The 24,873-nt window shown below is 40.2% G+C and overlaps 3 protein-coding genes across 3 annotated transcripts; 1 reads left to right on the forward strand and 2 right to left on the reverse strand.

Moving 5' to 3' along the window:
• Nucleotides 1-2,379: 2,379 nt before the first annotated feature.
• Nucleotides 2,380-11,442, reverse strand: LOC121182930 (vitellogenin-2-like). Its single transcript, XM_041039591.1, is given in 33 exon segments — nucleotides 2,380-2,492; nucleotides 2,585-2,746; nucleotides 2,960-3,125; nucleotides 3,249-3,343; nucleotides 3,446-3,540; nucleotides 3,647-3,830; nucleotides 3,956-4,085; nucleotides 4,189-4,327; nucleotides 4,557-4,699; nucleotides 4,796-5,002; nucleotides 5,086-5,154; nucleotides 5,246-5,290; nucleotides 5,378-5,826; nucleotides 5,917-6,133; nucleotides 6,221-6,353; nucleotides 6,443-6,628; nucleotides 6,746-6,839; nucleotides 6,945-7,131; nucleotides 7,230-7,349; nucleotides 7,461-7,562; nucleotides 7,759-7,883; nucleotides 7,986-8,083; nucleotides 8,178-8,395; nucleotides 8,497-8,715; nucleotides 8,802-8,927; nucleotides 9,279-9,444; nucleotides 9,521-9,678; nucleotides 9,761-9,911; nucleotides 10,020-10,168; nucleotides 10,261-10,422; nucleotides 10,518-10,769; nucleotides 10,875-11,065; nucleotides 11,403-11,442. Coding segments are annotated over 33 exon segments (5,091 nt in total).
• A 2,577-nt stretch (nucleotides 11,443-14,019) lies between these two features.
• On the forward strand, nucleotides 14,020-19,188 carry ctbs (chitobiase, di-N-acetyl-). Its single transcript, XM_041041171.1, has 7 exons — nucleotides 14,020-14,221; nucleotides 15,987-16,125; nucleotides 16,420-16,628; nucleotides 16,786-16,957; nucleotides 17,060-17,157; nucleotides 17,855-18,016; nucleotides 18,634-19,188. The coding sequence occupies exons 1-7, from the start codon at nucleotides 14,108-14,110 to the stop codon at nucleotides 18,820-18,822; spliced, it is 1,083 nt and encodes a 360-aa protein (XP_040897105.1). The 5' UTR covers nucleotides 14,020-14,107; the 3' UTR covers nucleotides 18,823-19,188.
• Nucleotides 19,189-19,306: 118 nt separating this feature from the next.
• On the reverse strand, nucleotides 19,307-24,260 carry spata1 (spermatogenesis associated 1). The gene is made up of 12 exons (XM_041041170.1): nucleotides 24,153-24,260; nucleotides 23,945-24,051; nucleotides 23,198-23,315; nucleotides 22,933-22,986; nucleotides 22,068-22,473; nucleotides 21,736-21,901; nucleotides 21,561-21,621; nucleotides 21,124-21,241; nucleotides 20,917-21,042; nucleotides 20,295-20,470; nucleotides 19,655-19,753; nucleotides 19,307-19,498 (listed from the first exon to the last, which is right to left on the reverse strand). Exons 1-12 carry the CDS (start codon nucleotides 24,210-24,212, stop codon nucleotides 19,349-19,351), a joined length of 1,641 nt encoding a protein of 546 aa, XP_040897104.1. The 5' UTR covers nucleotides 24,213-24,260; the 3' UTR covers nucleotides 19,307-19,348.
• Between the last annotated feature and the right edge of the window lie 613 nt (nucleotides 24,261-24,873).

Below are 24,873 nucleotides of genomic sequence, written 5' to 3' on the forward strand. Positions count from 1 at the left end.
ACGGGGTGTGTATCACTGGCTGAAAAGTTAGGGTCACCTGACCTTGTTCTCCTTCACTATGCCAAATCAAAGTCAAATGTCATGTTTCAAAATGTTTACTGTGTTGTACCATTCAATGTTACAAGCATACATTTAAAGAAAATCCCATTCTCCTACAGTAATCCTTACTTTGGCTGTTGCTTTATGTGCTCTTAATTGCAAATATGTAGTTATTATGACACATAACACATAAAAGGCCTGCAGTACAATTTGTCCAAAAAACATATTGTTTGAAAATGAAAAACGTTTTAAAAGCTTTTGGTTGTCAATGACCAGCGGGTTAGGAGATCCAAAGTCGATGTGTAGGAGCCATGAATGCATTATGTGTTTCTGTTAGTAGTAAGGTTAAGGGATATTGTTTGGTTCTTTGTGTTTATTAGGATATCGTGATCGCTTATGTGATCATGTTGATTAGGGGGATAGCAGGTCACATGGTTATGGGCGGGTATATTAGTTGATATTCACCTGTTGATTTCTTTTGTTAGAGAGAGAGAGAGCGGGTGGGTCGCCGTATTTTTCGTTGACCGCTAATCTCTCCATCATACTGTTTACATGCAGTTTCAAAGGTCACACAAGAGGGCACCGTGACTATGACTGTTTGCTCACTTTGTTTGCTGTGGTCGGTGTGACCTCTGCTGTCATAACTTTTCTCAGTGAAATGGTAAATTTTGTGTCATTGTGAAATAGAAGTGACCACTGTTGACAATAATGTGTTTACAGTTCTTTTTTTTTAAATTTTCTGGTTGTAAATGTGGCTCTGTTTATTTTTTGAAAATACCCACTTAAGCTATGGATTCCAAGGAAACTATGTAGTTGACGCTTGCTTCAGTAAAACGTCATTTGGTTTCTCTTCAGTCCTGCACCATTACACTGAATAGTGCAGAATTGATTCAAAATTATTATACAGTAATCAAACAGTACTTTATAATTGGTTGTCATTTTTACTGACACCCTGTCCCTCTTCGTGCTTTTTATTCTCAAGTACCCATCAGTGTTCAAGGGACTCAATACAGCTTCATCATGTTTTGCCTCAATGCTTTGGCCCCATGTTGTTTAAAAATTACTTTGGAATGCGCACCATGCAGTTATTATATCAAGTGGAATAATAAAAAGTCTTAAAACTAGATTTAGACACCCTCTGGAAAACAGGACCTAAATGTAACAATGATAAACACTTTGTACTGATATTATAATTTAATGCTGCACATTCACAAATAGACACTGGTTAGATGATAAAGATTAGTTGCTGACTGTGAGTAAGCTTTGCGTATGTATAAATTGTAATTTGCCAAGAAATCCTTACAACACATAACTTCCCATAAAACCATAAAATTATTTTTTTATATCTCTGGGCTAATGTCACTAGACTAACTGACTCTCAGCTGTATCTTCAACCTTTTGCTTTCTTGCTGAAAGTTAGATGAGGAGATCATTGCTACTATCATTTCTGTAAATATGAAGCTATATCCAACAGCTGGCCAGAAATGGCTCAGTCCAAAGGCAAAATAACACAGCTGTAGCTCAAAGATTTTCTAATTAACACATTATATCTATGATGAAATGCTTCCGAAGAACAGAAGTCATTAAGAGTCAGACTTAAGACTTAAAAACATCCATTTAGATTCAGAAATGTTTGATTACACTTGCACAAATCTTTTTGTTGGCATGTTATTTATTTAATGATCTGAGAAATTTTTAGAGAGTAATAATCTCTAAAAAATAAACAGCACTGTTCCGAAAGCTCATCGTCATAAGCAGATCTTCATGACTCTGAGAATCTGCAAAGTAAATGGGCCAAAGAAAACTCACTCCTTTTTGACTCCTATGATGTTACGGTGCCACATTCAGGCTGTGTCTTCATGGCTGCATGGTTTAGATTTTGGTGAATCTGGCACCAAAGATTTCAAGAAATAAATGTTTGTCACTTATAAGTGGTTTTTTTTCATTCCCTGAGACTGTGGAGGAGCAGTGTGTTGCAGATTTTGGGTTCTTGATAGGTGAATTTTTTTTATGTACTGTAGCGCTGATGAGCTTACTTTTTCTAGGAGGAGGTCATGCCTGTTGGCTTGATATATTTCTTATTTATTTACTTGGCATGCTTAATTTCAAGGTGAATGATAATGACTATAAGGGATGAATGATATCTCAGTATAAAGGACTTTTGTTTGAATAAAGGACACTGTTTTTTGTTTTTGTAAATAGCAGCTGCATTTGTAATAAATTTCAGACAATAATTTCTTCACATGCTGCAATTTATTTAAGTTTACAGTTCAAGCAAAGTAATTATGAATGCTTGCATGAAACAGAAAATAAAGCATAATATGACTGAAGTCAATGAGATTAAGCGCATTGAGGGGTGCAGCGACAGGCCAGGTGAGCTTCAGCTGTCTCCTGAAGGTCAGTGCTCTTCTGATAGATGTTGCTCAGACCCTCAGAGTGGTTCAGGTTAGAATCTGCAATAGTGGAGAGAGTAAAGCAATTAGGCTTAGAGTAGGTGTACTATAATTCAATTTTGTGAAACAGCTGAGATTTATTGCTGACTCACCAGCAGGCAGGCAGTGGAAGCCAGTGGTGACAGGGATGGTCCTCACTGGCATGCAGCCGGGCAGGCAGCGCAGCACAGGCTCAACAGAGAAGCATTTAGACTCCTGACCGTGGAGGACCACCTGCTTCTCCAGCTTCACAGACTCAAGCTTCAAGTGACATTCTGGAAAATGGTGCAAATGAAGGTAAGCAGTGTACATATACATATTTTACCTACAGCAGTCCTTAGCTGCAACCAAATACTGATTTCATTCATTACGGGTTTGGAGTGGGTTTGTCATTACCATACAAATTTCTTAATATGCTGCATTTTTCCATTCAGAGTATAACTGATATTGTAATAGAAAAAATGTGAAGTGGGTACTGTAAGTATTACCAGAGGCATCCCGGCAGCTCTTGCTAGGCAGAACCCAGGAGTGAGCATAGCTGGCTGCACTCTTGGTCAGGCGTTCGTTGGGTGTTCGGTACTCTTGTCTGATTTCTCCGTCAGCCTTTCCACAGAGTCCACAAGTCTGTCCTCTCATCCAGTCCACAACTTTAACCTGAAGAAAAACTCAAACAATTCAGTGCTTGTGGACCCATATTTTAACTGTGCCATTAACATTATCTACATCCATGAAAGTTTACATTTAGGAAGGTCATATGAGCCAGTTTTCTTGTGTCACCTTCATTGTGTTCAGATCAAGGTAGACCTCCTGAAGACCATGGCTGGCAGCATGGAGAGCAATGCCTTCGCCTCTCTGTCTGATCTGAATTTTGCCTAAAATGAATGCAAATAAGTATAAATATGTAATTTTTTTACTTTAAGCAAACTAAATAATTTTAGTGTGTTAATTCAATTTGATTTTATAAAACACAAAACCTGCAGGATGGCGATATGGCAGGTTGTTGATGGGGATTTCTACTCCATTAACCTTCACCATGATAGTGCTGTCCCTTGGATACAGGTCGACATCACTGTTGAAAAACAATAGTAATTATGTAATTTATCATAGTTGTTGCTCTGGTTTAGAATTTTTTGGACAGGTCCCACAATTTAGTTCTAAACACTGGCTGTTCTTACATGTTTTCAATCTTCACACTGATCTGGTTCTGCTCCTGTGTTTGGTCCCTCTTCAGCAGAACTATGAATTTGAGTTCTGGGGTACAATCCTGAGCCAGAACCTGGTAGCAAGAATGTGGCATCTCGTTCTTGTACTTCCTGTTGTTGAATGTGATCAGTGTGTCTTTGACCATGGTGCACTCAGCTGAAGTGGAAAGGAAAAAAAAATCAGTAAGTTTACTATTGCTGACCAGTACAGAAGAATATATATGTTTAGTAGAATATTCAGCTATGAAAAATATAAAAACCTGTTTATTTAAATGTTTTCACCTGCATGAGCCTTGGTGGCCATGTATGAGATCTTGTCAGCCCAGCTGTCCTGGTATGCGTCCAGCTCAGCAGCAGTGTCTCCCAATGGCAGAGAAACAGGGAGGCCCACTCCAAGTTTGTAAATGGTCCTCTGTAATATTACATTAATACAGAGAGTACATATACAATCTGACTGACAAGGTGTAACATAGACATTTTCTGTGTATTAATAATAAAGGCCAGTAAAACCATACCTTTGGTGTCTTGAGCACAACATTCAGGCTTGTCTCAGAGGCAACAACCACAGTCAGTTTGATCTGATTACGAACATTCTTGACCTTTGCCAGGCTCACTCCGGCCTCGCGAGCAATACGGGAAATGTACTCAGAGATCCTAGACAGACATAAAGATTACGCTTATTTTTTAACGGAGCTCTGTTATATAGGTGTGTAGGAAAACAATATCATATCATGCAAAAGAAAGTACACACTTCCATATATAGGATAACCGATGAAGATCTATGACCAAAATGCTACTTTCAGTAAACATGGTGCTTACGATGTTCAGGGATTCTTTACTTAGACAAAAACATTTTAAAATGTGGATTAGTTTGTGACATTACTCCTTTGCGTAGTGCTTCATTCTCTCTGGAAGTCTGTCCCAGGTCAGCTTCAGGCGGACTGCAGGCTCTTGACCCACTAGACCAGTTTCAGCTGTGATCTCGGTGTCATATTGCTTGCATTCAATGCCCCAGGCAATCTTGGCCTAAGAGGAAATTTAAATCAGAGTTCAAACATCTCAAGCGCCACACAAATTTCCAACAATCATCACCAACTCAATTCACGCCATCAGAGTTTTTACCATCAGCTTGTGGTAGCTCAACATCACACCATCAGCACAGATTCTCCAGTGGTCATTCTCAGCCAGATTGGCAAAAATGACCTGCAGTCTGGCAGTGGCTTTGTCAAAGTAGGCTGCAATCTGGTATCCCTGAACCTTGTGGTCGGCTCTCACAGCACGGATGAGAACGGTCACAGCAGGAGTGACAGCGTTAGCAAGGTACTTGGCCTGAAAGTGCAAACCAGAGATGGGAGAAGTTTAGATCCCCTCCAAATACCTGAGGCTGTAAATGGCTTGGTCTGATGACTTACCTTTTTGTAAATGGCCTCGAAGCTGTAGGCACTGCTCCTGCTGTTGGCACGGGCTGTGGAGACGGCATGCTGGAAACAAAGAAATGATACATTTTACTGGCTCAGAAAGAGTACAGGGTGTGGCTGTATCATGCTCTTTGCAACAAAATCTGATAATTACCTGGTGGACGTGTTTCTTGATAAACTTCACGTCATACAGTTCTTGCTGCAATTGAAATGTTAAAAGATGAATTCCTGCACATACCTTTTGCTTCTATTGCTTTTACATGTCAGAGATGAAGTTGTGTCTCACCTTTGACAGGGAGCTGGCCCTGGCTGAGCTGGAGCTCAAAGAGCGGCTGCTAGACTGGAGACTTGAACGACTGCTTGAGGCGCTGCTGGAGCGGCGGCTGGAGGAGCCTCTTGAATGCTGGCTTGATTGGCTGCTGGAGGAGCTGCTGGAGCGGCTGCTCTTGCGGTGAGAGGAGGAGCTAGAGGAAGATTTGGGTGATGCAGAAGAGGAGATGCTCAAACGGGAACTGCTGGGGCGAGAGCTGACAGAATGAGAGCTGCTGGAGCTGGAGGACGTTGCTGTGGTGTTTTTCAGGCCTGGAACCAAGATTTTCTTGAGTTTCATCAGGACATTCCTGTCTTCAAGAATTTCCTCTTCCTCGCTCAGGTTGATCACTTTGATGATCTTTTCTGCTGCTTTATCTCCAACCTGAATCTCAACTTCAATCTTCTCGATGACTGGTCCAGCAGCTGCAGTCAAAGTAAATTTATACATCACTTTTTGGCAAGTTCTTATAAAAGTACTTTTATCACTAATTTATTGTCAACAATTTCACTTGCCTGGAGCAACCTCAACAAAAACAGCATGTTTTCCAATTATGGCATAGAGTGGGCAGTCTCTGATGAAGGCGGCGTTGCGAGATTCAATCTCAGTGCATGCCTTTATTCCAAAGGTTTCAATTGCAGCACACATTTTCTTCTCGAAGGCGTTGGGGAATTTCAGTCTGTTGGCAATTCTTCTTGGCACGGAAACGGAAATGATTTCAGATGATGCTGACTGTAAAACCACAACAAAAACCACCACATTATTTTAGAACAGTGTAGGATTTTGTGTTGAAAAAGGCTGTCAGTGAATCAAACTCACCATGCCACCAGCCAGAGAGGATGCAATCCTAGAACTCCTTGACAGCTGTGCTGCAGCTGCAGCTGGAATCATTGGTGTGAATTTGGCAGCTGCGAGGTCTTCCACATTTCTTGCAACAGCAAAAGTCTCAACACTGTTGGAAAAAGGAAAAACTAGTTTTGAAAAAACAAAATTTCAAAACTGGATGACGCATTTTCCTTGATGAGAAGGAAAATTACATACATCGCAGATGCAACCTTATCAATGCCCTGAACTGGCAGGAACTGAAACTTGAAGTTGCCCTTGATCATGTCAATTCTTGCTTCTATCTTTGCAGGAACAATTGTGTGAACTCTGGCTCTTGACAGCAGGGCAGCCTGGATGAAAGCAGTATTCACGCCCATAACTGCATAGGTGTGCATGGAAACACTGCAAGGGACAGAAAATACAGACTTTAGGGATGATCTTCTTGAATGACACATTTGTTTTTCCATTATACAACAGTAAAGATTTTGGTAAACAAATCAGAAGCTACAACCAGTTTACCTTGGAGCAATTGCAGCCCTCATGTTGATGTCAGCCTTCAGAAGCTGGGCAGCATGGAAGTGCTCAGGCAGAGGTGGAGTCACAGTGGCTTGGACTATGGAAAACCAACAAATTTTTAGCAGCAGTACAAATCAATATTTTATTTTTTATTATGAGTATGAATATTTCAGATGAGTTAAGCTACACCAGTGGTACCTACTTTCAACAGCTGCAGCAGCCACAGCAGCAGTATAGAAGCTCAGCTCCATAGGCAGACCAACAGCGGTGGGAAGGATGCGACGCACCTCAGCGACCAGCAATGGCTTAGCATAATGCAATGCGAAACCAGACAGCAGAGCATCCAAAGCCTTCCTGCCAGTAGCGTGGAGTGCAGGTCCAGTGGCCAGCTGTAATCATAAAATAGATTATGAGACTCCAGGTTTTCAGTTCAAATATAATCATAATGTAAAGGTTATATAGTATGTAACAATAGAAGATGCTGTACCTCAATAATCTGATCAACAACAGCTTTGTCAATGTTGGCAAATGCAACTTCCTGTCCGAAGAGTTTCACATACATGGAGGCCAGGGGCTGGCTTGAAGGATGAGCCCTCCATTCAGAAAGCTGTTAGGAAGGAAACGGTAAAGGAACCATTATCGCTTTAACAAACAAAATGAACTTTTATTATTCTTAAAAAGAAGTAATTTTAGTCCTGGAATGGTCCCTTGAACTTACAGCCCTCATAATTTGTTTCATCCTGGTGAGCCTGTCAGCATTGTCAGGAGCATCATGGATTTTCAGAAGGGCCTCCTGCACTCCCTCAGCTCTTACTCCAAACTGACAAAAAAGGAAAAAGAATATTTGAAATTGTCACTATATATATGTGCAGTCATATAATATAGAGATATTGTTAACAAAAAAATTACGTGAATTGAAGACATACAGAACAGAATTACAAAATTAGAAGTTATATCTAATGCTAAGCACTGATGAGGTTTTTTTCAACTAGCTATCCAAGACACGACTGTCATACCTCAAAAACGTCAGCATAAGCTCCGGCCAGGTAGGTGCGAGCTTTGGCCACAATGGCTCTTGGCAAAACAGTTGCAGCATCGTTAACATAGAAGGCACTTGCAGCAGCACCCATGAACCAGGGGTCTGCAGGGAGAGGACAATAACCATCAAACCGCATGTCTTACTCTGAAATATGTGATACTAAATTATTAATATATATATGAATATATATATATATCCTCTTACTGTAGTAGGCATCAAAATAGAGAGCTCTGCTGAAGCGGTAGCTCAGTCTGTCAAATTTGGGGCTGAGGATCTTCTCTGCAACATTGCAGGCTGCAGCACTGAAAGTAGAACATTAAAAGATAGGAGATTGTAGATGCTTGGATGTTTAGAATTAAGACAAATATCAAACATGAATATAAATAAGGTTCTTACACAGAAGCAAAGTCAGGAGCGGTGTTCTTGGTCATGGCCTTCATGTAAGAGTAGACAAAGCTAGCGACCTGCAGGTTTGTTTCTTTCAAGACAGCGTCGGCGAGAGCGGTCACCAGACCCATGGGCAACTTTGTCTCAAATAGCACAATAGCAGCAACCATACGGACCTCTGGGTGGAGAGCCTTGTCCATGAACAACTGAACACCCATGTCCTGGACCTAATTTACAAAGATGAATGTTATAAACAAAACTGCACATAAGATACGTCTTAAGTATATTCACTGTTAACAGTGGAAGGAATCAGAAAATCTAGTCTCACCATCTTGGGCTCTCTCTTTGCAATGTTCCTCAGGGCCAGTACTGCATCAATGTGAACTCTGAGTGGCAGATTAGCAGCAGCACTTCCAAAGCCAGGCAGGAACTTCATGATTGGTTTAAGGCTAGCAGGATGTCCAGCATTACCCAGAACTTTGAGAGCGACAGTGAGCTCATTAATTTCACCTCTGGCAGCAGCCTTGACAGCGATTTCATGGATGGGCTGGGGGAAGAACAGTAAAGCATTCATGTCACTGATGTTGTAACTGAATTTTAGCTATATCAGACACATGTACAAATGATACATACCCTCACAAATTCAGCTGGGCAAGTTGGGTTCTCTGCACAGAATTTAGCAACCAGAGTGCCATAGCCCAGCATGGCAATCTCACGCAGGACTGGGTTTTCTTGGATCTTGTGGTTCATAGCCAGGCCCTGTGGAGTGGTGAAAATAAAGAAGTGATTACATATCCATATCCTCAAATTGTTGAAACTATACAATCAGAATCAGAAGTACGCATGCACATACAAGGAATTTTTTGCCGGCAGTTGTTGTCTCTCTAGTGGTAAAAAAATATCTATATCATATCTATATATAATATGTAAAAAGATACAAATATGCAATAAAGTGCAGTATGAAACATGAAATGGTTACCAGTCCAGTAGTGAGTGGTGCAATAAAAGGGTTAGAAGATAAATAATATAAGACAAAATAAAATAAAATATGTAATATGCAAGTTAGCTTTTAACTGTTACTATTCAGTTGGCTTTTTAACCTTGACTTACCTCAGCGAGCTTGATGGCCTCCGGGTCGGCTGTCACCATGTGCACAGATGCCAACAGAGCTTGAGCAGCTTCGGGAATAGTCAGCTCACCAGCCACGAACTTCTCCTTGAGGAACCTCACGGCAGCATGAGTACCAATGGCAGGGACAGCATTCAGGATCCAGTGCCTAAGAGAGAGTGGTATTTTATTATTCATTGCATTTTTGTTTCATGGCTCTTGTTCTGAATGAGAGTTGCAGTTACCTGTGATCGGGTCTATCTCTGAACTGAGCCCAGAGAGCCTCAATATTCTCAAATCCGGCCACACGCAGCAGCTGAATGAACTCAATAAATTTCAGAGGGGCATCTTCGTGGACCTTGGCCACATTGAAGGTCACCAGGTGGTTCAGAATCTCAACAATCTAACAAAAAACATTTCCATATTTTAGTATGCTTCTACAGGATGGAGTCAACAAAAATCCTAGGGAACATTGTCTGAAGTACCTGGGCCTTGGCATTGGTAATCCTCAGAAGTTGGATGGGTGTCTGAAAAAGTTCGCTGCCAAACTCGTACTGCAGGGATCCACGGTGAAGGTATTCAGCTGTGATGGGCTCCACTGGGGTCTCCTGAATCTCCAGGTAGGCCAGGATTTGCCTGTGAATATACTTAAGCACTCAATTAATCTGCAATGTGACATTTTGTGCTGTTAATAGGGGTTGAAATACTATTATTGCTCTCTCCTTTTTCATTTAAACAACGTACTTAGCCTCCATCTGTGCAGCGCCATTCAAGATGTTGAAAGGAGAGAACTGAATCAGCTCTGTAGCAGTTGCCTCCAAGATCAGAGCACCTGTGGATGCTGGCTTCATGATGTAGTTAAAGGCAGCAGCTCCCTTCAGGGTCTTTCCTCTCTGCATAGACAACCAGACCCATGTTATTATCACACCTACACTGGGAGAGCACTGTATTAGAGGACAGGTAGTGTCAGGGAAACTGCACTTACAGCCTCACACTCTGGGCATCTCTGCGTGTAAGCCAAGCCGATGTCCTTAATGATTCTCTCCTGACAATGGTTCAGGTCCTTGGTCTTGGTCAGAAAGATGCGGCCAGCCTTTGCGTCCTCACTGATGACATAGTGGGTCTTGCACACACCCTGAGCTCCAGCCTAGTTCACAAAAGGCAAAATAGATTTTTTTTTTTTTTGGCTTAAATATTACAGTGTTTTGTGAGTGGAACTTCATGGAAAAAAGCAATTCATACTTCTTGCAGCTCATAGACGTTCTGTGTCTTCTTGATATTCAGCTGGAAGATGTTGATGACACCCCTGTAAACATTCAGCACAGTTGCGGAGATGCCAGCCGGTGCAAACACTTTACCGACAACGCCGTTAGCATACTCAAACTTGATGGGTGTCAAGAGCTGAGCAGCTAGGGCTGAGGTGAGCTTGCTGGCTGGGATGAAAGCATCTTTGGGCCAGATGCCACTGTACTCAAAGATTTCAGGGTCTACAAGCTGTGAGGAAAGAGTGACAGTTTGAATTAAATGTAAACATGAGACAAAAGTGTCACGTTATTAGTAACTATAAAATTTTGTTAATAGTATATAAATGGTCTTTACCTTCAGCATGAAGGTATCGGCAGCTGCTGCGCTGATCAAAACTTTGCTCTTGACTTTCACTCCAGCCCGTGCCAGACCTTCCTCAGGCAGGCCTCCCATAAGAACTGCTTCATACTTGTACACGTAAGTCTTTCCAGGAGCAAACTCCGGGGCTGCAATAATATTGAAATATCATGACTGATGGCAATTTGCTTTAAGCTTTCAGAAACTCAGTAGTCAAAGAAAACACAGGGTATCTCATCAGTATACTTTTTGTATTTCAATAAAACATCAAAATTAAGAAAAACAGACACAAATTACTGTCTTTCAACATTTATACACAAGTTGTTGAACAAATTTTTAAACTGTTTAGAATGATTGCATATTTGTAAAATGAAGTTAGAAAACGTACCGAAGCTGACCTGGTTACCCACTACAAAATAGAAGGAGAAGGTTATTTTGGTATTCATAAAACACAAACACAATATGAGAAAAAAGAGGTTAAGTAAAAATTTTAGCCGGTTTAGTTTTAAAAGCATGAAGACATACCTGCAAGGGTCACAGTAAGAGCTAGCACAAGCACCCTCATGGCTGGTGGATGTGATCTACCGCCACCAGAGGCTTCCTTTTAAAGGCAGTTTTTGCTGACTATGTGCCCATCCCTATGTATCATTAACTAAATATCAGCTTTGATTATCATTGATGTTACCATTACGTGGCCACGTAGATTAAACAAACAGTGAAAAATGTCACAGATGTAAAAAGTTGTTTTAATTTGACTATTGGCTAATGTGGCACAATCAGACCTATGTCCTGAATACAGATTTTTTTTTCTCTTATAACACTGCACATTCAACAAAAATAAAATGCAATGCTACTCTATGGATGCTTTATGGATAATTCTTATCCATAAATAAATAAAATGATCCTACATAAATTTTACGACCAAGTAATATCTGCAGTTTTATGGACATGTCTTATTTTTAAATAAATAGCCAAAATTAAAACTGTTACAGTTAAATAATAGTAATGTTATATAAATTAGTATAATTAAAAAGCAGAATTCTGAAATGACAATTATAATAATTCTATTATAGGATGATTTTCAGTTCATATTTTCAGTTGCATAAACATGTAAATGTTCCAGTCTTTCAATAAAATGTCATTCTGTCCTGACCTGTAATTTTGTCAATATGTCAACTTGTTCCTTGAACTGTTGACTGTCCAAAGGCGACAGTCCAACATACATTTACTTAACTTTCAGTGTCTCAGTATCACACAAAAAAGTAAAATTGTACCAAAATCAAATCAGTAAAAATTAACCTGATGATAATAACAATACAAAACTAGTTTTCAAAACACCATAAATGAATAAAAACTCACAATGTAGTAAACACATTTTCAAATGAATCTAACAACTGTACAGCAAAAAAACTAGGATGAGAACATTGAAATGAAGCATAAACTAATTGTTGCATCTTTTAAAAACCATTTCATCTCTGCAACAAGGGAAGTAACTAGCCTAGTAAGGAAGATGGATAGAAGAAGATATTCTATAGATTTTATTTCTGCTTATCTCCCCACAGGGTTTTTGTTTATTGGAAATTTAATACAGGTATGGACAAATAAAAAAAGCAGTAATGAAAATCAATGAAATGTATGTAAGAAAGGATTTTTTTCAGCAGATCATTGAGACCCTTTTGTTAACCTTAAAACCAGTAACTTGAAAAATGCATTGACTGGTATTTCTATGGAAATATTAGGGCTTTCCCCTTCACTTTAGTACTGTGTGTATGAAACGTGGTTTAAAGCCTTTTGGCTACACTGGTGACAGCACTGAGCCATGAGGACTGCTTACATCTAATCAAACTGGACTGTTTGGTTTTCTACCTACTTGCTGAATTGTTCTAATGTGTGGCGGAGTTTGTCATTTATTGCTGTATACTGAAGCTTTGTTTAAATTGGTTAAAAGCTGAATGTTGTTTGGTATTCATATCTCTTCATCATGGCACCTGTTAGTGGGTGCGATATATTAGGCAGCATCACACTGCATAGCCGCAGACCCCTGTGCACAGCCGAAAGCGCCAACAATGGGCGCGTGAGCATCAGGACTGGACCACGGAGCAATGAAAGAAGGTGGTCTAATAAATCACATTTCTTTTACGTCATGTGGATGGCCGGGTGCGTGTGCGTTGCTTACCTGGGGAACACATGGCACCAGGATGCACTATGGGAAGAAGGCAAGCCTGCGAAGGCAGTGTGATGCTTTGAGCAATGTTCTGCTGGGAAACCTTGGGTCCTGCCATCCATGTGGATGTTACTTTGACACATACCACCTACCTAAGCATGGTTGCAGACCGTGTACACCCTTTCATGGAAATGGTATTCCCTGATGGTTGTGGCCTCTTTCAGCAGGATTATGCACCGTGCCACAAAGCAAAAATGGTTCAGGAATGGTTTGAGGAGCACAACAACAAGTTTGAAGTGTTGACGTGGCCTCCATATTCCCCAGATTTCAATCTAATCGGGCATCTGTCAGATGTGCTGGACAAAAAAGTCTGATTCATGGAGGCCCCACCTTGCAACTTACAGGGCTTAAAGAATCTGCTGCTAACATCTTGGTGCCTGATACCACAGCACACCTTCAGGGGTCTAGTTGAGTCCATTCCTCGATGGGTCAGGGCTGTTTTGGCAGCAAAAGGGGGACCAACAATATTAGGCAGGTGGTCATAATGTCATGCCTGATCAGTGCATATCATGTGGCACTGAATATTACAGACAGTAGTAACTCAATGTGCTGCTTCTGAAATAGACTTAAAAGTACAAAGCTTATTGGAGCTTTTCAAAATACCCTCTTTACAAGGCAGTGACACCCTGCCAGGCTATGAATATTTGTGGTATTGACCGTTAAAAAACAACAAGGTGTGGGGGGGGTCAGGCCTTCGCCTCCTCCTGAAATGATACCACCCATCTCAGGATTTAGTTTTGTCAGCATTTAATACTGAGTTTTGTTTCATCGTAATGCTCAACACGTTTTTAATCACAGTATATGAGGTTTCTGTTTGTTTGTTTTTGTCACCAGTCACCTTTTGTCAGCATGAAGCAAGTTTTTAGTGCATACGGAGAGTCGTCTGTACGAAGTTTGTCCCATGTCGCACACCGTACGTAATCCATGACAGTAACGTAATAATAAAGTAATTTGTTTAGTGGCGATTTCATTCGGTTTTAAAATTTACTCCCCCCCCCCCAAAAAAATGTCGTGGTTTCTTGTGTTTTTCTGGTCTATGTTCGTGGTTTGCAAGGCTCAAGTTTGTCCGTGTGAGAGGCCGGAGCTCTGTCGACAGATCCGTGAGGAGAGAGACTTTGAGGTAGTAAACTTTAGCTTATTGACCAGCGTTAGCTTAAAACATCTCCAACATATTACTCACAAGTTAGTTTTTAAACAAACTTTAGAACCACTGCTAATGAATTCAAAGTACGTTATTAGACTGTCGACGTTATAACAGTAAGGAAGATTTAAAATAGGTATTACAGAAATCACAATTCCACTGAACGCGTAGCATTAAGATATTTTACTTGTTTTATCACATACAATGTCAGTAAATTTGTTTTGATACGGGCCTAACTAACGTACCTTGAAAACTCTCGTATAATATTTTTTCACTCTACAAACAAGATTGAAATAAGAAACACACTAAACAGTCCCATCGCAAGGTCCATTCGGTAGCTTTTGATATTTTTCACAATAAATGAAAGCAAATGGAGAAAAACCCCAAAATTATACAGCAGGGTCCTGACAGTTATTTTACACTCATATTAAAAACGTCTTACGTAATGTTCATGACTATAATAAAATTGAATCTCATGATTGAGGTCTATAAAAATGTTATGCGTTGGATAATGAGCATTACTCTGGCATCTCCTTCACCTACAAAACCTGAAATTGATCAAAAGCTAGACATACATAATCTAACTGATGAGTCAAATATGTGAGCACTACTTTTTTTACTTAAGTAATTGTGCAGAAAAATAAAATATTTATAATGATTTCATGACAACAGACTTTAAAAGTTAAAGGGAAAAAAAGGGGGCTAGAACAGCTCTGTAAAAACTGCTATTAACCCTGTGGTCAAACTTATCTACTGAAGTTTCTGTTGTTAGTTTCAGCTTTAGGCTGCAGTTCCTCTTTATCCATGCAGTGTCTCTGTGTTTTGTTTATGATGGTGAGATATTTGAGAGGTTCCCCTTCTGGGGCATATTTGGCCTCTTCTCTCATGTTACTTGATCTAAGTGGTGTTATTTTAAAGACATCTTTTTGTAGCTGGTCAGTCATCAGTGCTCAGCATTTTATAGTTGACCAAATAATTCTAATTAACCCTTCTCACAGGGGACAGTTGACTTGTCTAACAGGTGCATCTAATGTACATGTTGTGTGTATAATGTATTTTATTTCTACAAATGGAAAGCAAAATACTGATCACAATTTACTTTACAGGGCAAGGGTATGCTTAGGCAACTGCTAATATGAGCAGTTTGCTGTGATCTTTCATAGAAACCAACAATACTGATCTAACTCTTCAACCATGGTGAAATGTCTGACTGGTTGATCACAGCCAATTTTGATTATTTATTACTTGTTTTAGCAGACTATCATATAGGAATTCCAAACATGGGCTGGTTTCTGAGGTTTCACCGTGTTGTATTTATATAAGTTGTTAATCTCTGGCTGCTTATGATAAACATTTTATTTTCTGACATTTACATTGTAGCCACCCGGTTAGCTTAGTTGGTAGAGCACAAAGCTCAGTTTCTTGGGGTCGTGGGTTTCAGCATTGCCTTCCATGGGCCCACCACCCGTGGAAGGTGCCGTTGGACTTTGGTGCATTGTGCTGCTGGGCAGCAGTCGCCCTGGCGACTTGGGCCTGGACCCAGATAGGCGACAGATGATGACATGACATTTACATTGTTAGCATTAAGGCCAGACTAAACGATTATTTACTTACTGAAAATGGTAAATGTATGAATTGTGAAAAAAACAAAAACAAAAAACAAAACAAAACATGGGGACACTGATGAGTAATGATGCAAACTTTTATCCTTATGGTCATGTGTCTGTGTGGCCTCCATTTTCAGGTGTTTGTGTTTGATGTGGGTGGAAAGACATGGAAGTCCTACAACTGGAGCATGGTGACGACAGTAGCGACATTTGGGAAATATGATGCTGAACTCATGTGTTATGCTCACTCCAAAGGAGCACGAGTTGTCCTCAAAGGTAGTGTAACTTTCTCTGTTCGCTATAATAAGAATTGATGTGGTTGAGTAAAGTACAGAAGTCTGGTAAAGGGCTAAAGGAGTTACTTACATCAGTAGGACATGACATCCTCCCCTATTCATTTACATTTATTGGTATGAAGCTCCAGCTGTTACTTGTTTCTGAGATTGTTGTTAGGACACAAAGCCAGAGCTGCATCTTCTAACAAACTCATCATGTATTTTATTTTTAATACTACACACTGCTTCTGTCAACACTTCATTGACCCACAGTCTCTCTGTCTTTCTTGAATAGGTGATGTTCCCCTCTCCTACATTGTGGACCAAGATAACAGGACAGCGTGGATAACGGAGAAAGTCAACTTGGCCAAAAGTCAGTTTATGGATGGAATCAACATCGACATTGAACAGGCGGTGGAAGAGGGCTCGCCCCAGTACCAAGCTTTGACAGACCTGGTCAAAGAGACCACTGAGGCCTTCCACAGAGAGCTCCCAGGATCTCAGGTGAGGGAGATGTTTTGGCAGTATTGCTCTGGATAGGTGCCTCCTTCAGACAGAGCTGCTATACACACAAAAGTAGCTCTGATTGATAATTTTTTGATAAATTTTGAAAGATAAATGTTAAAAGATAAATGTTAAAAGATAAATCCCTGATCTCTAGGTCTCGTTCGATGTTGCCTGGTCACCAAAATGTATCGACAAGCGCTGTTATGATTACGTCACCATTGCTGAATCCTGCGACCTGCTGTTTGTTATGTCCTACGATGAGCAGAGTCAGATCCTGGGGGATTGTATCGCAATGGCAAACGCCCCGCTCTCTCAAACACTAAATGGTTTGTTGTCCATTTGTGTGGCAGTGAATGAGAACAGATCACCTTGTAAATGCAAAACTACTCTTCACCACCTTATAAATTGTCTGTTATCATTCTTTTAAGCCTATGACCAGTATTTGAATCTGAATATTGATCCAAAGAAGCTGGTGATGGGAGTGCCATGGTATGGCTATGACTACCCATGCCTCAACCTTTCCCAGGTAAGATGTTGATCATTTAACATCTGTACAACCTAAATGCTGGTAGTGGAATGCTTTTAAAGAATAAGTCTGGTAGCACTTATTTGTTTAATATACATTTTTATCAATGCTTGCACCAGAATCTAGGATTTGCAATTTCTCAACAACTGCTGGATGATTTTTTAAAATTAACCTTTATGATACCTAGAGTATGAACCATAATAATTTTGGTCATTCCCTGATTTTTTTCCCTCTCCAGCAGGTTGGCATTTGTGCTTTTAAGTGAAGTGCGCAGTTTATTTGTATTTATGTAACGTACAGTGCCTTGTTAATTCCTGCAGTGGAAAGAGAGACAAACTAATGCATTGTGTTGGTACTTTTGTGGGATTTGTCGTTGGCTTAATGCACTATGTAAAGCACTTTAAATTGCTTTTGTCTAGGAAATATCGTGTGATGCACAAATAAACTTGCCTTGCCTTATATAACAGACTATGATACAGTTCACAATGAAATGATAAAGCTAAATACAGTTTAACTATCAAACTCTTTTAGCCTTTTCTCTTTTCCCTGTGAGTGATGATCCTCCTTAAGGATATTTTTTTCTATCCCGGAAAATGTTGTTGAAAGCTTCAGCTATTATTTCTTTACAATTATTTTGTCTCATTATAAGTAGCTCTGTCTGAAATGTAAACATCCACAATGTCTTTTCCCATGACAGGAGGGAATATGCTCAATAGCCAAAGTTCCTTTCCGTGGAGCTCCCTGCAGTGATGCAGCTGGAAAACAGAAACCATACAAGTGGATCATGAAGCAGGTCAACAGCTCATTGTCCGGCAGGATGTGGGACAGCAAGCAGCAGGCTCCCTACTTCAATTACAAGGTGCATAATTTTATTTAAAATTTTAAAATTTTGAAGGACTTCCTGGGAACATGACCACTGAGTCTATCAGTTTGCAGTTTGAAATGTTGGGTAGGATGTACCAGGCAGAATGGATGTGTGTTTTTGGAGCTCCATACAATAGGGTCCAAAAGTCACGATATGTCGGTCTCTGCTGCATTGATTTTGACTTTTTTATTTTCTAAAATATAAAAGGACAAAGGAGCCACGGACACACTTGGTCCTTGCAATCTAAAATTCTAAAACTAAAAAGTGTTCCAAAAGTACTTAAAAATATACAACAGTGTTTGGGTTAGATGTTTTATTGTTGGCAACGTGGATGCCCAATTTAAAGATTTATTTGTCTTAGCCCTGATAAATTACAACTCAACAAATCAGGCAGGCCTTTCAGGCCTTTTTTATCTGGAGTGCCTGCGTCCACCTGAGCGACCACAGTGTCACTCCCCAAACAAAACAAATCACCTCTTCAAAACAGCAATAAAACATTCCTGGTGGATTCCTTCTCGTTGGGAATAAAAGCTTTCGTCCTCAGCACAAGATGGTGCCATTATCAGTTCTCGTTTTGTTGTTTCTTAAATTTTTATTTTTATTTTTTCCAGGACCAGCGAGGACAGGTTCATCAGGTTTGGTACGATGACCCGCAGAGTATTTGTCCCAAGGCAGACGCTGTGAAATCTAAAGGTTTGAGGGGCATTGGCATGTGGAATGGCAACATCTTGGACTACAGCGGTGAAACGGTTGCTAGGCAGCAGACCGAAATGATGTGGAATGCCCTGTTAGGATGCTAGCTGGGACACACTTAACACTGCTGCAGAAATTTACACCACTGCTACGCCCAGTCCTGTTTGTTGCTAAGTCAATATATCCTTTTGTAGCAGTAACGGGGTGTGACTTCCCTCTGAGTTCAGGGATGCATACTTGCACTTCAGAGTTTATTGTGGCTTTTTATTGCTGTTGTCTTTGAATGTATGCGTCTCAGACATTCCTCTCCACTAACCGAAATAACTGTGATTCTTTGCAGAAGACAAAGAACAATCTTTCTGACGCGATGCACGTACACACACAGTATTTTTTTAATTGACCAATGTTGAGCTTTTTGAGATCTGTGCACTTTTATCTTTTTCATAAAATAAAACATTTTTCTGATCTGTAAAGGGTTGACGTTACATAACCACTTAAACGTTCAGTTTTAGCTTACGTCCTTTAGCTACAAGCTCACAACACCTGAGAAAAATAAGAGGATAAGTCAACAGTAACAATATCGTCAACAAATCAGACAACGTCTGCCACATGCACAGTCCTGTACATACTGAATTAGATGGAGGTGTTTTGAACTTGTGGTCTTTCCCTTTTGGTATTTCCAAAGCCTAGAGAGGCCGTGGGCCCCGGATGAGATGCCTGGCTTTTCTTCTGGGCCAGTTCAGCCCTCAGGGCCCTCAGCTCTGTGGCAGCCTGTTTCCTCAACTACACAGACATTCATAGAAAAAATAATAAAAATAATAACCATTTGTGAATGTCCTAATGAAAAATAATTTACAAACATCTCTTGACAATTTCATGAGCTACTTTTTTATATGTTAAAGTTTATAGTCATATTTTGATACAAAGAATATCAGTTACCTTTATCTCTGTTACCAGCTTCATCTCGGCAGCTTCTACTTTCCTCCTCAGGTTGTCAATCTCGTGGCTCTCTGTCATGATCTGAATGATGAGCTCATTCTGAAATGAAAGATAATTCATTCAGTTATTTACATTCATTCTGCGGTTTGGTGTCATTTTTAGCCAACGATGTGTTTACAGTACATGCTATACAGTATTTGGACTTTTTACACTCTTATTCTAGAGAAAGGTAAAAAATTCTTTGGAGAAATCATTTTACCAAATGTAATTCACTACCTTTAACTATTAGGTATAACAGACCAGCCGATACATTTTCTTTGGACTCGATTTTGTTGACAGTATCAGTCCAGTCCTTCTTTGTTGTAGGGTTTGGCTGCAGCCACTTGCATGTGATGGCTTTAGACATGCATTCAACTTTAATTTAGTAGGTAAGCAGCCAAAAATATTTTAAACAGATATTCATCCAGATCCATTACTTTGTCTGGGATTTTGCCCAGATATAATGGGACAAAGGAGCAATCAGTTTGAGCTAAAATGTAAATGATTTCTTGAGCTGTCTCTTGCCCATAAGGAAAAATTAAAGGGAAAGCCCAGAAAATATGAAAATAGTAAGCCAAAATCAGAGTTAAATAGATTTTACCTTGACGGAGGATCTGCCTTGTCGCCTTGGTTTCCCTCTGTTATCTCTGGCCTGGAGCTGGTGCAAGAGTTTGTTGTAAAATGTCTCCAACTCTTGTCGTAAGTTTCTCAGGTTGTCCTCCAGTGGTGCAGTGGATTTCTTGGTTTCAAAATATTTCTTTTTCCAGCTGTCGCGTGCTTAACATTGACGGGGAAGAAACAGCAGCAGCAGACTTTAGCTACTTTTGACAAATTTAGCACTTTATTTATTTTGTTTATTTTTTGTATTTTGTTTAATATAATGTGGGTTCTTGCTTCTCTCCAACATGAGTCATTAAGCAGAGGCTTTGGAGTAGAGTTATTATCCCTAAAAATGTGAAGAGCTCTGATTTGTTGTTGTCTTGCAAAATGCTCTAAAATATCATACTTGTAGGATATAAAAAAGTCTTGTTTGCTGTTGTTTTCCCAAAGAACACAGAGTATATCCACAGCAGACAACTTTCAAATGCAGTAAAGCATAACAGTTTATCAAGGGGTTCTTTTTTTTGACTCATAGATTTCTGGCAAGAACCTCTAATGACTATGAAAAATGTTTTTTTTTTTTTTTTTTTTTAGCTTTTTACTAAACAGAATTTTGTGCCCACCTTGATTCCTCCTGTGTCTGTTTTGGGCCAATAAATCTTTCCCCTTCCTTAGCAGCTCTTGTCTCGTCCACTCCAGCTGCTTCCTTTCCTCCCTCACCAGCTTGATTTCCTCGATCAGTTCCTCTCCTAACAGAAACAAATAACGTTGGTTGTCTCAAAAGAAAAATCATCTTCAATTCTTGGTTTGTGGCCAAAGTGACAGCTTACTGTTTGCCTGAAAGACTGGAGAAGTAGCAGTTTTATGGGTGACCAAGGCCAAGTCTAGACTCGGAGGTGGAGAGGTACACCGAACAGGCCGAGACAACACAGCTGGGCTTTCTGTCTCCTTAAAACAATAAATACAACAAGTTTTTATCTGACTAGATTTTAGTGGATTTATGTAGATTCAAGTCTTTTGTTCAGTTCAAAGACCTAACGCACTCCAGTAAAACCACCTGCTGGCAGAGGAATTTGGACTAATCACTTTACCAAACGACCTGCAACAAAACCCCTGTCTGTTTCCTGCTTGTTTTTAAAGCCCAGTAAAAAAAATAGTCCCAAATAATCTTTTTTACAGATTTATGCTCAAGAGGAAAGGTTGAAGAAACCATGCTGAGACATGCCATGCAACTTTAGGTTTGCTGACACGTAATACCATACATTACCCCACTTGTTGGTTTACTCCTGATTGACTTCATCGTAGTTGCATCCTTTGATTTTCCACGTCTGCAAACAGACACACTGTTGGAGGAAGAAGCAGTAATAGTGATAGTGTTCACTGCAGAGGATAAATATTGGCACACAGTAATGCTTTTGTTCAGTGTTCCAGCTGCACAGTACCCATCTGTGAGGGAGAAGCCTGAATCCCTGTCCTCCAGGGATTCTGCTACACCTGAATCTCTGGCCACTCTCTTTTCTCTGTGGTGTTGTTTCTTCGTTCTGCAGGTTCCTCCTTTTCCTGGCAACACCTCCACCTGAACTGAATCAGCTTCACGACATTGTAAACCTGTAGTTATGGTGCATATAAAGAGCTTAGTAACATAATGAGAGACTGTGAAAATTAGGGCAAGATGACGGGCAAGAGATGTCGGAGCAGGAAGTTGTCCAGCTAAACTGGATAATACATTCCTTGCTTCAGTGCAGAACGTATGTATTATACTTTCAATGTTTACCTTTGTTCAGTGAAACAGGCTGTGGTGCCCTTTGATTCTGCCTTGGACAACACTCCCGCTCTGCCCACTCAGGCTTTTTGGAGGTGAGAGCTTCATTTTCTCCATCTCCCTCTGAGGAACTGTAGCTCTGCTCCTCATCTTCTTCCTCCTCTTCATCACCCTCCTCCTCCTCTTCATCACCCTCCTCCTCTTGGCTGGGGGTGGGAGGTGGCTGATGGGAATACTGGGGGATGAGAGGGAATTTAACAGGCTCCTTTGTCCTTGTTGGCAGGCTGCGTGTCTCGGGAGGGTGGTAATAGGTCGGGTGGTCCGGGGAGCTGCTGCTGGTGTCTGAGATGAGGGACTGGGAGCAAACACTACTGCCGTTCTCCACAGTGGGCAGCAGGTAAAGCTCCGGCTGCGGCGCCTTCCCACAGACAACAACACAACAAGACATTAACAGAGGTCAAACGGCACATAACAGGCATCATACTCATGTTTTGACTCCTAAGAATTAACAGATAAGGCAGAGCTACAGGGCTGATATTCAAATCAAACAACAAAAGTGTTGAGAGCATAACAAACTTAAGATTTAAATTGTTATGCAAGTACAGGTGGCCCCTTAGTTTTTTCTAAAGGTTGAACACAGCAGTAACATACATTTGTAATCAACCTGCTGCTAATGGGATTGTGTGTGGGTTTTTCAGACATTTTGGTTCTTTAAAAACTATTCTTTATGATGCAGAAAAGACAAAGTCTTACTGAAGATGTAAGAAAATGTATTATTTTATTTTTTGTTAGTCATCTATATGCCAAAAAAAGGCACCAATTCTAGGGAGGAAAAAAAAACTCTTAAATGCAAATCTAGAACACAAACTCTACATACATACGGTGGAGCGAATGTTTTCACTTTCAGATCCCTCTCCTGTTTGCTTTTAACCTGTAACAGGAAAGAATTTGGTTGGTGTCAGAGTCATGGCAGGAAAAACCTTGTGCTCACTCATTCTCACACACACGCTTTACACCTTTTACTGCAGCAACCTGAATAGCAAGCTTGTTAATCAAACTGTCTGCATTGTTTCTCTCTGCTGTTTGCCTGGTGAAACACAACCAGCTGTAGAAAAGTGCCCTAAACAGCCAGCTGCACTCACCAGTGCTAGACTGTGGCCCACACATTTCAGGAAGGAGAATTTGTCGATGGTCCTCTCTGCGCCAAGGAGGACACCAAGCTCGCTCCTCAGAGTTTTAAGGGTGATATCAGGATAAACCCTAACGACACAGTGATAAAAAGATTTTTATATAACCCAGCTGTTACTCCAATGTGTTCAACAGGTTGTAACAGATTTTTTAAACACTACTTTACTTAAAAAAACAAACAAGAAAGCTCCATAAAGTTAGTTTTATTGCTAACTAAAGCTTTTTAGTGACCCATTACAGTCTAAATTCTGTGAATAAATTGCTAAGGGACAAGCTTATGTATACAAATATATACATATACATATATAAAGTTTTGACTGCCACCATCTTGACTAGCAGCCTACATGTTGCACAAATAATTTAATACTTCAATCCAATGTTTCAAATTTGTTATAATTCATTTGTGTGAGGTTTATGCTTTGTGTGGTTTATGTGTTTTGTTTTGAAACTAGTCTGTGCTTTTACTTAAATATAGGAAAGAGCCTGTTTACATCACTGAATTACTTGGTAAGTAAAACTTGATGAAAATGAAAAAGTTCTAATCTGTGTTTGTAAAGTGTCACGTTTCAGTGTAGAGAAACAGCCTTTGCATATGTGCTGCTACACTCCAGTGCACATAATTGTCACTGCCTGTACACAGTTTCTTGTCTTCCTCTGAACTGGACATCTTGAGTAAACTAACACATTTCCAGCAGTTTCACCTGATGAAGCCTGCAGATATGAAGCTCTCTATGGCTTCAGCTGGGACTTTGTTGAGCTTCTCATTCCACTGGTCACCTGGCACATACAGCACATGGAGCTCCACAAACTAGACGCACAAAACATAGTTTAAAAAAATACTAACATCATGTTTCAGTGCGCATAGTCCATGTTTGAGTTACTGTGAAGAGTTAAACTCCTTCTACATACCTTGCAACTGGCCGGTCTTCTGTCTTCTGGGTATCTCACGGACTCACAGGACAGCTCCATGATCAGAGCAGAAACACATTAAAAGAGGCTAGATTATTCTTAGGTTTATTCCCGGGAAGCCACGATTTTTTTTTACCCCCCAGCTTTGTGAAGGCGTTGACTGCTAAGTAACAATCTGCTGTAATCAAACACAGTCACTCGTACAGTGGAGTTTCTTTTATGAGGGTGCCAGCAGTGGTTGCTCTGGTGCTGATGATGACAACTGCAGTGAAGGGAAGGAGCTTGTCCCATCTCTGGCCACGAGAGCTGACCTGTAAGTTGCATTCAACTTTAATTTAGTAGTTATTCAGTTATGTACAGAAATGTGTGTGCTCGATGTTTTGTTAATTTATGACCGGCTTTTTTCGTGCTGGTAAATTGCATATTTCTATTATAGATTTCAATTTGTATGTGTATTTCAAATTCAAGATTTAACACAAGTCACACATTATGACGGGAAATTTCCGATGTTTTATGTTTCCTGAGACACCTTATTACTTGTTAGAGTTTATTGATGCACATTCACCACTAGAGGTCACAATTTACATGGAGGCTGCCTTCGGGTTCCATGGAAGTTGTCGTAATTCTTATGATCAGCGATAAACTGCATTTTCACCCTACAAAAGTTCAGTAAGGATAGATCGAAAAGACCACTCAAACTTCGTCAACAATCAGAGACGAA

This window comes from Toxotes jaculatrix, chromosome 6 (genome assembly GCF_017976425.1).
Source record: "Toxotes jaculatrix isolate fToxJac2 chromosome 6, fToxJac2.pri, whole genome shotgun sequence".
Lineage (NCBI taxonomy): Eukaryota > Metazoa > Chordata > Actinopteri > Toxotidae > Toxotes > Toxotes jaculatrix.